We start from the raw sequence: 17,039 nt of genomic DNA on the forward strand, positions 1-17,039 counted from the left end.
ACTCAAGGTACCTGAGATTGCTAGATGAGATTTGTCTTAAATGAGGGATTGGGTTTCTCAGGTCACCTCTGCCTCTTTCTGTCACTATTTTACCAATAAATAGATACCTTACACTCCTGCAAACTCTGAGTGTATCATTTCACCTCCTCTGCACCCATTCTCAGAAGAGCCTCATAGAAGAAATGAGAAAGGAGCTAAGAAGAAACGGTTTCAGGAGGGTGAAGAAACAGATGGGCTTCAGGGAATCCAGCAAGGTTAAAGGAAGGAGGAAGGCCTGGGAAGGGAGGTGTGTGTCTGCACAGCTATGAGACATTGGTCATAGCGTTGAGGTCTACTGTCTCCAGGACAGAGTTGGGAAGCTTTGTGGAAGAGAAACAATGGTGGGACAGCCTCAGCTAAGCACGGAAGGCAGAATGTAGCAATGCTGGGACTGATGAAGGGCATTGTGCATTAAGGCCCAGAGGAAGAAAACCCTTGCCAAAGTGAAAGGCCAAAGGAACCCCAAGTTGCACTTCTTTCCTCCTTCCCTTCAGCACTTAGGCCTTTCAGAAATGGGCTGTTAAACAAACATATCCTCTGGAGACAGGGGATTAGTTCAGAGTCACAGCAGACCCTTCTAAAACTGCATTCCTAGCCTTGGTTCCCCTTGTAACTAACCAACGCCTACCCCTGTAAATCTAACCTTTCAAAGATTCTACCTACCACCTTCCCCCCTCAACTGAGAAAAGGTATAAAAACCCTTCTTTTGTTATGCAGGCACTGAGAATTCAGGATATGAATCTATCTCGGTCAGCTAGCCAATAAATGAGCCCATACCTAATTTGAGGTCAGTGTGCTGGCATTTTCTCTATAATTCCACTCACGTTGGGTACGACAAAAGTACAGGGGAGTAGCCTGGGAGTGAGGGCAGTAGAAGCATTCCACCTCTACCACCATCAGGTTTGAAGCTTGTTTCCTTCTTTGTATAATGCGATACCTGCCTCAGGGGTTGGTGTGGCGCTTATGAGCACAGCACTTGGTACGCAGGAAAATCAAAACTCCAACTGAGCTTTCAGAGGCTTCACAGAACAGGTGGCACTTGAGCAACTGGTCTAAGACCACTGCCATCCTGGAAGAAGGGTCGGGGCTGAGTATTGACTTTCAACATGTACAGGGCCTCGGGAGTAGGGTGAGGCCAGTGGGGCATTTCACATGCAAAACTGACTAGGGTGCCAACGATCTCAGCAAGATAAAAAAAAATATATATATATATATAATAAATATAATAAATATAATAATATATATATATATATTTTTTTTTTGTAGAGACAGAGTCTCACTTTACTGCCCTCGGTAGAGTGCTGTGGCGTCACACGGCTCACAGCAACCTCCAGCTCTTGGGCTTATGTGATTCTCTTGCCTCAGCCTCCCGAGCAGCTGGGACTACAGGCGCCCGCCACAACGCCCGGGTATTTTTTGGTTGCAGTTTGGCCGGGGCTGGGTTTGAACCCACCACCCTCGGTATATGGGGCCGGTGCCCCACTCAGTGAGCCACAGGCGCCGCCCCAAGATAAAAATATTTTAATGCAACATTGTAAGAAAAAAATTAATGCAAAAAGTCCATGGTGAATTAAAATAAAAATTTAAAGACAAGATCTAACATTGAACTTGCACGATCCTGTCTCGCCCGCTTAACCCCGGCGCGGGCCGGAGAAAGGTGATTGGGTCTGATGTCTATAAGAAGCAGCCGGCCAGCTCACCGGCACTGCAGCTAACAGGTGCGACTCAGGTGTGCTGCGTGGCACAGAGGACCCGGCGATCGCGAGTTTCCAGTTTCGCTTCGCGGCGCCTGCGCGCGAGGGTCGCCCCGCCCCGGCCCGCCCCCGAGGTATGTAAGGCGGTCCGGCTCGGATCTCGCCACCGCCGGACTCCCGTGTCCCTCCGCGCAGGCGGGCGGCCCGGAGAGCTAGTGCCTGCGCAGGTGGCGCCCCCTCCTCACCATGGTGAGCGGACGCGTGGAAGCCGGGAGCAGGGGACAGGGGCTGGAAGGGAAGTGGGAGGCCCGGGCCGGGCACGGGGGTAGCACCATAACGGCAAACAATGCTATTTGGGGATTCTCGGGAGGAAATAGCATGCAAATGAGGACCCTCGGTTCCGGGGCTGAGTTAAGCTGTTTTGGGACTCCAGTGCAGCCCCAAGGTAAGGGAGAAGTGTGGGAAGGCTGGGTGACCGGGCACGCAGCCGTAGGAGGAAAACAGTGGCGTTTGTGAGGAAGGGATTCGGGAACTGCAGAAGATGCCGCTGCCTGGGGAGACACGGAGGAGGTGGGGCGGGTGCGCCACGGCTGCTTCCAGGCCAGGCTCGCGCTGGCCTAGGCCGAGAGAGATTAAACCACTCACCAGCTAAACTTCGCGGGGGTAGAGAGGCGGGGCCCGTTCTGTGCAGGAGATGATTTACATAAAGAATCGTTACTGATGGCTTTTAGCAGACGGGAAGAGAAGTGACTCAGAGAGGTGCAACTACACAGAACAGAGTGGTGGAAAGAGCTAGGCCCTGAATGCAGGTGCCCTGTGCCGACCAGTCCTGGGGCAGGCACAAAGACCACGACTTCGGGCGGGGGGCGGGAGAGGGCGGAAGAGGAGGTGAGGGTCACAGTGAATGAGGCCCTTTGTCCCTTGCTTGCCTGCCCTGCCCCCCATCCCTTCTGTGGGACCATTGTCCCCTTATCCCAGACAAGAGAGTATTATCTGTTGCTGCCATTGTTGGGGGAAGGGAAGCAGTCTTGGGGGTAACCCTTCTTTGCCCCCACCCTTCTCTGCATACTCAGAGCCAAGGCAGCTGTGGCTTGGCCCAGACACAGAAACTCACCACCCCAAAAAGAGGACGTCCTTAATAAGTGCCAAGAATATAAAAGTTAGGGACAGTCCCAGAACCTCAGTCTCTGGGCCTGCCCTGCATGCACTCCAGCAGGTTCTCCTTTTAGAGGTGGCAGCAATGGGTGCTCCTTAAAAGAGGACAGTAAGAGTGTAGGAGAGCTTTACACAACCCTCTCCTTCCTCCATCACCAGAAACAGGTACTCAGGGACTGAAAAAGAGAGAAAGTCCAGTATTGAGCTGCTTGGGTAGGTGGCCACAAGCAGGCCAGAGAGAGGGGCAAGGCCGGCAGGTTATCTGAGACTGACTTGGGCTGACACCTTCTCCTCTTCTCCTTATACAGAACAGAGGCTTCTCCCGAAAAAGCCACACGTTCCTGCCCAAGATCTTTTTCCGAAAAATGTCATCTTCAGGGGCCAAGGACAAGCCTGAGCTGCAGTTTCCCTTCCTTCAGGATGAGGATACAGTGGCCACACTGCATGAGTGTAAGACGCTCTTCATCCTGCGTGGTTTGCCAGGAAGCGGCAAGTCTACCCTGGCACGGTTCATCGTAGACAAGTATCGTGATGGCACCAAAGTGGTGTCTGCTGATGCTTATAAGATCAACCCTGGCGCTCGAGCAACCTTCTCTGAGGAGTACAAGCAGCTTGATGAGGAATTGGCTGCCTACTGCCGACGAGGAAACATCAGAATTCTTGTGGTAGATGACACCAACCATGAGCGGGACCGGCTGGAGCAACTCTTTGAAATTGCCGACCAATACCAGTACCAGGTGGTGCTGGTAGAGCCCAAGACAGCATGGCGGCTGGACTGTGCCCAGCTCAAAGAGAAGAACCAATGGCTGCTGTCAGCTGAAGATCTGAAGAAGCTGAAGCCTGGGCTGGAGAAGGACATCCTGCCACTCTACTTCGGCTGGTTCCTGACCAAGAAGAGTTCTGAGAACCTCCGCAAAGTTGGCCAGGTCTTCCTGGATGAGCTGGGGAACCACAAGGCCTTCAAGAAGGAGCTTCCACACTGTAGGTGGCAAGGTGTGAAGGGTGTGCAGGGACACTAAAGTCCTGCACCGTTAGCTTAATTCATAAGCCCACCCCTGCTGAGTACAGGGTGCTGTGCATTAGGATCATCCATGTACTCAGAGGATTGGGCGATGACTGGGGGAGGCAGATGGGGCCCACCTGGAGGAGGGAGAACCAAGTTGGTGCTTCAGAGGCAGCCCCAGGTGGTGGAACACATAGGGAGGTACTTTCCAAAGGACTTTCCCTCTTGCTGCTCCTTTCCTTCTGGCCCTCTTCTCCCCATCTGTCCTCTCCCAGCCTCTATTAGACCACTGGCCCTATCTTGGAAGTGGGAAAAACAGTTCACAGGAAATGTGTCACTGTATAATGCAACCTTTCAGGGAGGATCTGACTTAGTGTTTGCAAACTCATTTTTAGCAGCAGAACCATGTTCTCAAACAAAATATTAACCTAAGCTGCAAAACAAAATTAAAACTAATACTATTGTTCTTAGACTGGGGAAGAGTTCCAGACCTTGGGCTAGTTGGTGTAGTCACTGGTAACGTGGTATTCCATGGCTTCAGAGGACATGAGTCTCATGCGTAGTCTAAAATTCCTTGCTTTCCAGATGGGAAAACAGAGATAGACTGAAGGAATACGGGATATGGAGGCTATAGTCTTAGACTCTGTCCACTCTAGCAGGGTGCTCTCCTGCCAAAGGCTCTCTGCTCCAGTGACAGGGTAGGTTAGGGATAAGGGAGGATCCTAGTGGCTGTCATTCTGCAGTAGCCTACTGGGGAAATGTGGCTCTCTATGCCTTTAAGCCATTTCTGGCCCCCCCATTCTTTTTTTTTTTTTTTTTTGAGACAGAGTCTTACTATGTTGCCCTTGGTAGAGTGCCATGGTGTCACAGCTCATAGCAACCTCAAACTCTTGGGCTTAAGCAGTTCTCTTGCCTCAGCCTCCCAAGTAGCCAGGACTATAGGTGCCCGCCACAACGCCCAGCTACCTTTTTTTTTGTTGCAGTTGTTGTTTTAGCTGGCCAGGGCCGGGTAACCTGCTAGCCTTGGTGTATGTGAGCTATGGGTGCCGCCCTGCCTCCCCCCACCCCAATTTTAGATTACCTTCATACTTGAAATAGTACCACTGTGTTTCTTTATATTAGCTTGTATTGCTCAAAGGTGGAGTTCTCAGGGAATTTTTTCCTCAGGTCCTGAAGCTCAAATTCTGCAGAGAACTGTGGTGCCTGTAGTGACATTGACCAAGAGAGCACTCTACCTGTGAATGGCTTGAGGGTAAAGCTCCTGAGAGGCAGAGCTCCTCCTGCTCAGAGCTGCTAGCTTTTTGCCCTGGAGTGTTTACCCTGCATACAAAACTGCAATCTTTTTCTGCCCTGTTTACAGCAGGAGAAACCTAATGGATCAAGAACAGGCTCACAGTAGAGGTCTTCCCCACTGTGGAGGGTGAGACATACTCATAGGGACTCAATCTGGGAATAAACAGGAAAAAGCTAGTGACTTGGGGCATTGCCTGTGGCTCAGTGAGTAGGGCGCCGGCCCCATATACCGAGGGTGGCAAGTTCAAACCTAACCCTGGTCAAACTGCAACAACAAAGCAGCAGGGCATTGTGGCGGATGCCAGTAGTCCCAGCTACTCCGGAGGTTGAGGCAAGAGAATCGCCTAAGCCCAGGAGTTGGAGGTTGCTGTAAGCTGTGACGCCACAGCACTCTACTGAGTGTGATAAAGTGAGACTGTCTCTTAAAAAAGAAAAAAAAAAAAAAAGCTAGTGATTCCAACAATAGCCAAGGCATAGTCTGGAAATTGAAATCAGACGCTCCACATCTCACGTCTGCCACAGAATGCCATCCAGGTCTGCAAGGTGTATAGTGGTGACCTTGTAGGCTTTCCTTCAGATGGGCCCCTGAGTAAAATGGGGTGCTAAGTTGCCCAGGTGGCCTTTTGAAAATTGGGGTGTGGGCAGTGTCTATGGCTCAAGGAGTAGGGCGCAGGTCCCATATGCCGGAGGTGGCAGGTTCAAACCCAGCCCCGGCCAAAAAAAGAAAATTGGGGTGTATGGTCACCCTAAATGCTGTACTGGCTTGATAAATAAGGCCAGTCACTTGTGCCACGCCACATGCCTAGTAAGCACAGGACTGAGGCATTGTTCTTTTTGGCTCTTTCTGTTACATGAGTCCTGTCCTCTTTTTTTTTTTTTCTTCCCTTCCCATTCTTCATGACTTGCTTTTCCCTCTTGGAGGTGAAATCTGGGTAAATCTCAGATACTCAGGTACCGCTGGCCTGTACCACCTACTCCTGGATTAAAAATGCCTTAGAGTTTGGGGAAGAGATGTAAAGATCTACACAATGTAAAGCCAGGGAATGTAAACTTTTTTTGTTTTTCTCTTGAGACAGAGCCTCACATGAGTGAGGCATGATTCTCACGCCTGTAATCCTAACACTCTGGGAGGCCAAGGCAGGTGGATTGCCCGAGCTCACAGATTTGAGACCTGCCTGAGCTAGACTGAGACCCTATCTCTGAAAAAAATAGCCAGGCGTTGTGGCAGGCACCTGTAGTCCCAGCTATTTGGGAGGCTGAGGGAAGAGAATCACTTGAGCCCACGAGTTTGAGGCTGCTGTGAGCTGTGATGCCAAGATACTCTACCGAGGCCAACAAAGTGAGACTCGTCTCAAAAAAAAATCTTACGCTTCACATCTGATGCCCCTGCTCTTCTGCCCTGACTGCACCCTCTTTCTCTTTGCAGTTATCACTGGGGATGAGCCTAGGGCGAAGATTGACCTGGTCACCTATTTTGGGAGGAGACCCCCAGGCGTGCTGCACTGCACAACCAAGTTCTGTGACTATGGGAAGGCCACGGGGGCAGATGAGTATGCCCAACTGGATGTGAGTTTCTCCCAGGGACACCTAGCCAAGGTGGGGAGGGAAAGGGGGGAAGATGGGTACTGGTGTCAGATGGGGACCAGAAACCAGACAGCAAGTAGCTCAAGGAAAAATGGCATTTTTCCCTCCAGATCTCCTGTCTCTAGGGTTAGTTGCAGTGATGTCAGTTGCCTGTTGTTAAGAAGCCTGCCCTGGCAGTGCCTTTGTCTTCTGCAGATTCATGGGGAATGCTGGTCAGCAGCAGTCTTCTGCTCTCGCCTATGTTAAGTTCCAGAGGTTAGGAGTCCCTTGCCTCCAGGGAGCAGGTGTACTGAGGTTCCTGTCCCCAGGTCTGAGGCCTAGCTTTGCCTCAGAGTGAGTTTCAGAGGATAATGGAGTTTATTAGCTTATAGGTACTAAATCCTTCTGCACCACACGGCCTACACCCTATGCCCATAGCTGCTGATTCAGTGATCTTTAAATACCAGGTGTTCGGAGTCAAACAGCTCAGGCTCCAACCTCCTTCAGTGCCTCCTCAGGGAGGCCTTCCCTGACCCCAGTCCCATGCTGTCCCTTCTCTGCCTAGGTAGTACAATCATTTCACCTGTTTATTCGTTGTTTTCTCTCACTCAAATGTGAGTTCCCCAAAGGCAAGGAGTTTTTAGTTTTATTCACCATGTTTCTAGCACCCTAGCATAGTTTGAATGAATACGTAACTTGCCACTGTCATTTCTACCCATTCTTTCAATTCTTTCATTTAGCCATATTAATAAATATAACATGCCAGACACTGTTGGGACAAGGAATTGCGAGCAAAAATAGAGAGGCTTTCATAGTCAGGTGGGAGAGATGGGCTTTCTCAAAGGTGTGTCTGAGTCCCAAGGGTGACTGGGTCCCAGCATGAAGATGATCGAACCTGCTGTGTATGCCTGGACACACACTCCCTTCACAAGGGAGGCTCTGTATTATCCTTATTTTATAGGTGAACAAACAAAGTACTGAGTGGTGGAGCAGCTTGCTCGGAGCAAGTGGGGAGAGAGGCTGTGAGCTCAGCAGGTTGAGCTTCACCCCTGCTGCCTGCCTCTCTAAGTGTCTGTGCCTTTCTCACCATACCCTGAGCTGTGCCCATCGGAAAGCTGTGTGCTGCATATTTGTGGATGACATGTCTTTTTTTTTTTTTTTTTGTAGAGACAGAGTCTCACTTTATGGCCCTCAGTAGAGTGCCGTGGCCTCACACAGCTCACAGCAACCTCCAACTCCTGGGCTTAAGCGATTCTCTTGCCTCAGCCTCCCGAGTAGCTGGGACTACAGGCGCCCGCCACAACGCCCGGCTATTTTTTTTTTTTTTTTTGTTGCAGTTTGGCTGGGGCCGGGTTTGAACCCGTCACCCTCGGTATATGGGGCCGGCGCCCTACCGACTGAGCCACAGGTGCCGCCCAGGATGACATGTCTTTAATGATGACCTTTGCTCAGCTGTGCTCACTTCTGCTAGACTTCCCCTTTTCTGCTCCAGGAGTGACCCACCCTTGGTCTGCTGCCCTTTAGAGTCCACCATCTCTAGCTTGGGCTTTTCATTCTCCCCAGGTGGTAAAGAAATCTTACTGCAAAGCCTTCACGCTGACCATCTCTGCCCTCTTTGTGACACCCAAGACGACTGGGGCTCGGGTAGAGCTGAGTGAGCAGGAGCTGCAGTTGTGGCCAAGTGACGTGGACAAGCTGACCCCCTCTGACACCCTACCCCAAGGGAGCCGTGCCCACATCACTCTCGGCTGTGCAGCTGACGTGGAGCCTGTGCAGACGGGCCTTGATCTCTTAGAGATTGTGCGGCAGGAGAAGGGGGGCAACCGAGGTGAGGAGGTGGGTGAGCTAAGCCGGGGCAAGCTGTACTCCATGGGCAATGGGCACTGGATGCTAAACCTGGCCAAGAAGGTGGAGGTCAGGGCCATCTTCACGGGATACTATGGGAAAGGCAAACCTGTGCCCACACAAGGCAGCCGGAAGGGAGGTGCCATGCAGTCCTGCATCATCATATGAGTCCTCACCACTGTAGCCCCCTTGCTCTTTAGAAGGGGAGGGGAGGAGAGGGAAGATGCACTCTCCTTTAAGAGTTGTTTTTTTTTTTTCTGTTTTTTTACTGAAAGTTAACCTACAACTTTTTAAAAACTTGTAAAATAACCGCCCCACCTTCTCCTCTAATGCTTAAGCTCTCAACACAAGGTGGGTGGGTAGGTACTATTCCAAAACCTGGACCAAAGCTGATGGGGCTAGTCTGAGCTGGGCCTGGAGCTGCAACCAGAACCCTGAGTCCTGCCCTGCTCCAAGTACTGGTAAGCCCAGGCCCACTGCTATCCAGAGCTGGGCTCCTGGGAAGAGACACCTCAGCTGCATAAACCCTGCTGTCGGGAGGCAAAAGGCAGTGGGACTGTAAGTTTTCTACCACTATGGAAAACTAAGGGTGACTTTGATCCCATTTCTTAATCAGTGTTGCCCCAGGAAGGCTGGGGATACTAGGGTAGAAAAAGAGGTTTACCTACCACCTTTGGTCCTAAGTCTATCCTTCCCTTCACACCATAACTAAGTAATAGTTTGGTAACTAGGGAAGAAACAGAACAAGCAGCAGCCATAGTCCAGGCTGGCTGCTGGTCTCAGGAAGGTGAGCTGGCTGTCCTTCCCAGCGGTGTGCTTTTGTTGTGTGGATTGGGAGATTGAGGCCAGAAGCATCCTATGGGCGAGGATATTCCAGTCCGTTGTCTGCCCAACCCATCCTGCCTCCATGGTGCCACTGGAGGCCTCTAGGCCTCCTCTAAAGGAGGCTGGTGGGTGCCCAAGAGCCAGTGGAATGGCCCCTAGCTGGTAAGGGCCAAGTCTCACTTGTTGCCTTTGGGGAGGGTTTGTTTTTTTTTTTTTAACACTGCTGCTTGTGCTATGGTTCCTGGGTGCCTTCCACTGCCTTCTCAATAACAGGACCTTGTTAATCAGGCTGTCACTCAAAAGTGCTTTGGATTTAAGTTACTATCTTGGATTTAAGTTACTATCCTGTCTTTGCCCAGCCTCAGCAACTTGTAAGACTGACAGTGAAATAAATCATGTTAATCCTAGCTGTGTGCAGTCTCTCTCAACCTTCTGTGCCCAGCTCAGTCTTTCCTGGGGCTAGGGCTGGGTATATTAGGACTGGCTTTGTCCCTCAGCTTGGGGCCATCGGTCCTGTCTCCCCTCTGCTGGCTGGGCACAGCTGTGGTGAGGTTGGGCAGCTGAACAGTGTTGGCTTTCATGAGGAAGCAGAGAGCCTGGCCTTAGCTTCATGCAGAAGGTGGGGGCTGGCTGGGTATGAGGAGTGTGGAGCACAAAGCCTCTCATCCTCCTTTAACTAGGGTACCAAGCCTACAGGTAGCCCAACCCAATCTGATCAGGAAGATTTTTCAGCAAGACCCAAAATTCCTAGTATAGGTTTTTCCCAGTTCTGATAAGTGCTATTTCAAACACAAGAGAAGACCAAACACTAAGGAGGTCCAGGCCAATAGAGGGCTAGAGAGCCACATGGGGAACTTCCCAGGCCTTCTTAGTCCCATCATTGCACTGTGGCCTAGGCACCAAAGAAGAAGACTACAAAGAAAGGGGGAGGAGCTCAAGAAGAGAACTTGTTATCTTTCCAGTTGAGGGCCCTTCCCTGGCCATCTCTCGTACCAAAGGACTAAAAATCTAAGTTTCAGGCAAAGTCTCAAGTGGCTCTGCTAAGAACTCCTGTTACTCACTTTGAGCACCAAACTTGACTAAGAAGCATGATGCTACTGCCTTCTTGCCTGGCTTGCCTCCCACATGCAGAAAGGGAAACCAGTGGAGAAGGCAAGGGCCGTGTGCCAGGAATGGTGATTCCAATCATGTGGGCCTAATGTCAGCAACCAGACCAGGGCTCTGGAGCTGCCCGTCCCACCGTGAAAGGGTCTGGGAGCTCAGCACCCGTAGCTCTGAGAGGGTGCCGGCCGTACACCAAAGCTGGCGGGTTCTAGCCCAGTATGGGCTTGCTAAACAAGGACAACTGCAACCAAAAAAAAAAAAAAAATAGCTGGGCGGCGGCCCCATATACTGAGGGTGGCGGGTTCAAACCCAGCCCTGGCCAAACTGCAACAACAAAAAAAAATAGCTAGGTGTTGTGTGGGGCACCTGTAGTCCCAGCTACTCAGGAGGCTGAGGCAAGAGAATCACTTAAGCCTAAGAGTTTGAGATTGCTGTGAGCTGTGACACCATCGCACTCTACCAAGGGTGACAAAGTAAGACTCTGTCTAAAAAAAAAAGGGGGGGGTCTGGGGGCCAAGGGACTAGATTTCATCCTACCTCCCTTGAGCCCACAATGGTAGCAAGAATTGTGAAAGCCTGTGTACGTAAACTGCCCTGTCTAGGTTAGCACCTACCTGTGCTCACCTGTGAGCTTTGGTCACACGCAGCTTCTGGTGAACTCTGGGGGCTCCTACTGTTTTCTGAACTCGCCTTCCCATCAGGTTGGGCCCAGCAGCACACCCAGGGCCTGCTTAGCACTCACATGCTGGACAAAACTCGGAGAGAGAGCAGCACCCCACTTGCCAACACTCAGTGTGCCATAGCCCTGGTGTGGCAGCTTGTGGAACTTCAGTACTGAACCTCAGAATACATGTTAAGATCAGTTTCAAGCTGGGGGTTCAAATCTGACCCACTGACTCTGGAGTGATGTAAAGCAGCTGCCAGAGCAAAGGGCCAGAAAGGGTCAAACCATTTTATTCTTTTTTTCTTTTTTAATAAAGTTAAACAGTACAACAAAAATTCACAAGCTGCCTCCCTGTCCGCCCCCCACCTCCCTCCCTTACCCGCAGTCTTCGGCACTGGCTCCCTTTCCTTCACCCCTCTCAGACACAGGGTATCCAACCAGGAAATGAAACTGCTCTAAGTACACGGAGACATGATGAAGGGAGGAGGTGAATTGTGTCCACATTCAAGGTTAAACTGAGTGACTATTTTCTGGGTGCTGGGTGGCTGCCCTTCATTAGCCAAATTGAAAAAAGAAATTCCCTGGACCAGATGCTGAAAGGGAAAAGAAAGGCTTATTAGTTTGGCTCCATGGATTTTCCAAGGAAGATCACTTTGATCATGAAAAAAGTCTTCAAGGGCTGCTTCAAACTTAAAACAGAGAAACCCTAGTATCAGTCTGGCCCCTGGGCTACAAACAGGAACATGTGAGTGTGCAGTTTCTGAACACCTTCACTCTTGCAGAGAAGCCTCAATACCAGGCAGCTTAGAGATGCCTTCCTGACCCTGCAAAAATGTGGTGTTAATGGCCCCAAGGTAGTGTGTGCCTGGGAATAGATACTAATTCACCCTCAGCAATAGCTAAAAGTAGATAGATGTCCTGCTACATCAGAATGCAGCTGTCCCCACTTACTGGTTCCTGACTCCCAAAACTGTTGCCTTGTCGGTGTTGGCTTATGATCTTGTGGGAACCCTTAAGAACAGCAGGCATACTCACCTTCAAAGCTGAAGCCCCCAGGACCGCCAAAGAATGCCTTGAAGATATTGTTTGCATCAAAATCTGTGTGGGAGGGTAACACGGAAGGGACAAAAAGATGAAAAAAAAATCAGAAGTGTTTGAAGAGGAAATAATGGCATAAAATGGATCTCCAAAGCTTTCTCAGATAGTCTCACTTTCCTCCTTTCCCAATAATTCATATCTGTTCTGTCCTATGCAAAATGCACTCTCTGGTCCCACTCCTAGGACATGTTCCTTTCTTCCAAGTGTGATCCTGAAGGAAAGCTTCCTCTGCCTCAGCCCATGTGGCAGGGCTACCTGTACTTCCTGACACAAAACCTTCCCCACATGGTCACCCTAGAATGCTGGAGCTGCTACTAAAAAGGTTACATTTATCACTTAACCACTACCAAAAGTAAATATAAGAACAAGATCTATCACTTAATAATTTGATTCCATGTCTAGACTGCATGCCAGGAAAAAAAAAAAAGCTATGACATATTAAGTACTTATCAGGTGCTAATCACGATGCTGGGTACTCTGAACACATTATAACATTTAATCTTATTAACAGTTTGTCAGGGTATTACTCCCAATTTTTTTTTTTTTTTTTTTTGTGGTTTTTGGCCGGGGCTGGGTTTGAACCCGCCACCTCCAGCGTATGGGACCGGCGCCCTACTCCTTGAGCCACAGGCGCCGCCCTACTCCCAATTTTTTATACTCAATAAAACATGTAGGGAGTTCAAGTAACTTACTCAACATCACATGACCAATGAAAGCAACAGAACTGGAAATTCCAAATTTTGACTCTAGTGCTACACTCTTGGCTAGGCTGGCAGGTCTGATGGCCCAGCCACAACTGACTTCCTAAGCTGCACAGAGGACGGATCACGAGGAGATCCCACACCAGTGTGTCCAAAAGTGACTTTCTCTGCCTGCGTATCTGCTTATCTTCCTGAGCTCCCTGACTCAGTGAACGGCCCCACCATTAAGCCATGCCAGAGTCACTCTACCCAGTCCTTGCTCTTCCCGGACACAGCAAGCAGCAACCCGCCCTGCTAAGCTTTCCCCTCCCTCTTGATGGTGCCCTCCAGTCTGTGCCTGCTTCTACCTATTATATCTTATTCCTTTACTCCTCTCCTCACCTCCACTCCTCACATTTTTTAAGAGTTAAAAGCAGATCCACAGCACCCCTACTAAAACTTCAATAGCTTTTACCTGCTTACAGACTTTCTCACTTTTGAGGCAGAGCAACATGTTTATTACCAGTGAACTCAGGTTTATTAATAAGTGCAATTACTGCACCCAACCTCAACTGGAGAGGACTCAGGATTATCTATATAGTATTACCAATCTTATTTTAAATTCCAATAGATTTTCTTGTTGGGAAGAGAAGGGGTTGACATTAGAGATAATTTGCACACTGCACAGTTCAAGGCCTCTATTATCTCTTAGCCCACAGAAAGCAATGACAATGACAGCTATGCTTTACTTAATGCTAAGTCTTCTGGGGAATACAATTGAGGGTTTACAGCAATGTATGACACATAAATATCAGCACACTCTGTGGTGGGTAAAAAAGAACTTCTAGCTAATAGGAAAAGGCCCACATTCCTTACCACACACAGCCCATACAGCCTTCTGCTGTCTGATCTAGCTACCTGCTAACCTCACCTCTCACCAGCGCCTTCCTCTAGCACTCTACCCCTCTATCCTTCCTGACTGAGCCACTTGCAGAGCTCCAAGGGAACTAACCTGTTTTCCCGAAAATAAGACATCCTCCTAAAATAAGACCTACTTACAGGAAAGATAAGACCTCCCTTGAAAATAAGACCTAGCACATCTTTGGGAGCACACCTTAAAATAAGACACTGTCTTATTTTTGGGGAAACAGGGTATGCTTTTCTTACTTCCAAGCCTCCCCTTGCTAGGGCCCTCCTCCTTGGAGCCCCCTCTGCATGCTGTGAAACTGCTACACTTAACTGCATGTGCTTGACTCCATGTCTTTTTAGATCATGGATCAAATTTAGCCCCTGGGCCAAAGTATGCAAAACCCTGATACTGGGTTCCTAGAGGTCAGGGAACCTATCTGATTCATCTTTGTTGTCTCTAGCATCTAACACAGTACTTTGTATCTAGGGAGCATGTTATAAATCATTGCGTATCACTAATTACATATAGACTCTCCATCTGGAGTGTTTTAGAAAAAATTCTAATGCTATAGCTGTCAGATTCACCCTAGGATGCCCCAACCAACTTACCAGCCATATTCATGCCCTCCTCATCTAGGTCCTGTCCGCTGTCATAGCGAGTCTTTTTCTTGGGATCAGAGAGGATGGTAAAGGCCTCTCCGACTTCCTTGAACTTCTTCTCTTCCTCCTTCTGAACCTCAGCACTGGCTCCACTGTGCCTATCTAAAGGGAGGAATACCAGAAAAACTCAGATGAAATCAAGAGTCTCAAGAAAACAAAATTTAGGGGCAGCGCCTGTGGCTCAAGGAGTAGGATGCCAGCCCCATATACTGGAGGTGGTGGGTTCAAACCTGACCCTGGCCAAAAAAAAAAAAAAGTTTAAGAGAAAAATCACTTTATGAGGCTGGGCATGGTACACTCTGGGAGGCTGAGACAGGAAGAGTGCTTGACCTCAGGAATTTGAGACCAGCCTGAACAAAAGGGAGACCCTGTCTCTACAAAAAATAGAAAAATTAGCCAGGCTTCTGTGGCAGGCTCGTGCAGTCCCACCTACTTGGGAGGCTGAGGCAGAATTGCTTGGACCCAGGAGAGTCTGAGGTTATGAGCAAGGCTGACACCATGGCACTCTAGCGTGAGCAACAAAGGGAGACTGCCAAAAAAAAAAAAAAAAAAAAAGAGGCTCGACACCCGTAGCACAGTCGTTACGGTACCAGCCACATACGCCAAGGGTGGCGGGTTTGAACCCAACCCAGGCCAGCTAAACAAATGCAACAAAAAAACAGCCAGGCATTGTGGCAGGCACCTGTAGTCCCAGCTACTCGGGAGGGTGAGGCAAGAGAATCGCTTAAGCCCAAGAGTTTGAGGTTGCTGTGAGCTGTGATGCCACAGCACTCTATTGAGATTGAGGGCAATATAGTGAGACTCTGTCTCAAAAAAAAAAAAAGGAGAGGGAGGCAGAGGAGGGGAGGGGACACAAAAGAGAAAAAAGAAAATAAAAATCACTTTCTGTCCGATTTTGGAATTTGGTACTTCTCAAAATTTAGAGGGCACAGAACTCTGTCAATACTTTATTCTCAGCTAAAGAATAGCTTTGGCTATTGTCTGAGGCTTCCCCTCTGGACTGGTTTTTGCCGTGGGCCTGCCCCGAAAGTTTTCCAGGCCCCCTCACTCCACCAGCTCTACCTGGATGGTGCATCAAGGCCCGTTTCCGATAAGCTTTCTTGATCTCATCTTCAGAGGCATTTTTGTCTACTCCCAGAATCTTGTAGTAATCTTTCCTCTTACTCTTCTTCAGTTCCAGCTGTGCATTTTTTAGGAGTTGTTTGTGTTCTAGAGGGAGACATTTGGCATCAATGGACAAATCTGATTCTGGTTTCCCCCTGCTGATTCCCAGCTTCGTTGCCTAGGAGTTAGAAGTCCTGTTAACCATGTCTGGGGCTTTTTATGGTGCTTTCTTCTTGAGTTAAGAAAAAAATCTATTCATACTTAGGTTCCTCATATTAGCCTCATCATACTGAAAAAAAGTGAAAGTGAAAGGGAGGGTCTGGGACCAGGAAATAGTTGCCTCTTGCTCTTCCCCCAGATCTCTGCTCATTTCTTTCTGGCTGGGGATCCGACAAGATCTAGGTATATCCCTGATCCCTGAATCAAACTACCTTGTGTCCAGTTTCAGGGCCGACAACTAAGACCACACAGTTCCCTGAGAAACAAATGCTCCCCAACTCCTTTCTTTACCTTTCGTTTTCTCTGTCTGATACACTTTCTCGTAGTCCCGCACTGCTTCTTCATACTGTTCTGTGTCCATGTAACTGAGAAGGAAATACAGGGCAATACAGCGCTCAGACATAAATAGCAATGACCTTTAGTATCGCTCTAGGGCAAGAGGCATGGCTGAAGCAGGAGACACACACTTTTGGTAAGAAGTGCTTCATGAAACAGGAGGCCTTAATCTAGCAATGAAAGAAAATTAGCTATCAGTTCCTCAAGAAAGGAAAAAAAAAAAAAAAAGGTTCCAAGGCACTTGCACCCAACTATTAAAGTGATGCTCAGTTATGAGCAGAAAGTAATCAGGGGGAAAAGGTTCCTTCTGACACAGCCATCCAGGAGGCAACTGGACCATCTCAGAAAAGGCAATGTGAAGGCACCTATTTGATTACTCAAGATTGAGACACATAAGAGAAAAGTGGGATAAATACATATGAAAGTGCTTTGAAACCTACAGTGCCATAAACATGCAGAGTTAGCTCTAATCCAGAGCACAAGTGGGATTAGTGAGCCACTAGATAGATCAAGTTTAAGATGGTGGCTGTTGGCAAATGCTTCTAAGACCAATCAATCTAGGAAAGGTTGATAAATAAGACAGAAAAAGAGACTCTAAACATAGATTTGCTTCTATATTGGTAGCACAAAAAAGGAGGGGCTGCCCTGGCTCAAGATGAGAGGAATCTAGCTTGACGGGCTGATTGCCAGACCTTTTAAGTGTCTCTTCCACAAAAGCAAATGGCATTTTTCCATGTCCTGATAAGATCACTGGCATTAGTACTAGCCTACCAATCAAACAGACAGTGGCAAAAGTTCTAGAGACAGCTGCCATCAGCTGAAAAATGGGAAGCGATCATGTAATACAG

The 17,039-nt window shown here is 48.9% G+C and overlaps 2 protein-coding genes across 3 annotated transcripts in view; one reads left to right on the forward strand and one right to left on the reverse strand.

Moving 5' to 3' along the window:
• The first annotated feature begins 1,845 nt into the window (after positions 1-1,845).
• CNP (2',3'-cyclic nucleotide 3' phosphodiesterase) lies at positions 1,846-10,183 on the forward strand. The gene is made up of 4 exons (XM_053567620.1): positions 1,846-1,982; positions 3,197-3,869; positions 6,611-6,750; positions 8,311-10,183. Exons 1-4 carry the CDS (start codon positions 1,980-1,982, stop codon positions 8,758-8,760), a joined length of 1,266 nt encoding a protein of 421 aa, XP_053423595.1. The 5' UTR covers positions 1,846-1,979; the 3' UTR covers positions 8,761-10,183.
• Positions 10,184-11,440: 1,257 nt separating this feature from the next.
• Positions 11,441-17,039, reverse strand: part of DNAJC7 (DnaJ heat shock protein family (Hsp40) member C7) — a 42,423-nt gene continuing 36,824 nt past the window's right edge. For both annotated transcript variants that reach the window (XM_053567648.1, XM_053567649.1), the window contains 5 exons: positions 16,147-16,220; positions 15,595-15,741; positions 14,482-14,634; positions 12,221-12,283; positions 11,441-11,778 (listed from right to left, as the gene is read on the reverse strand). In XM_053567648.1, the coding sequence (XP_053423623.1) occupies positions 11,741-11,778; positions 12,221-12,283; positions 14,482-14,634; positions 15,595-15,741; positions 16,147-16,220 (475 nt within the window). In that variant the 3' untranslated portion in view covers positions 11,441-11,740. The remainder of the gene's footprint in view (positions 11,779-12,220; positions 12,284-14,481; positions 14,635-15,594; positions 15,742-16,146; positions 16,221-17,039) is intronic.

The sequence above is a fragment of the Nycticebus coucang genome, chromosome 18 (assembly GCF_027406575.1).
Source record: "Nycticebus coucang isolate mNycCou1 chromosome 18, mNycCou1.pri, whole genome shotgun sequence".
NCBI lineage: Eukaryota > Metazoa > Chordata > Mammalia > Primates > Lorisidae > Nycticebus > Nycticebus coucang.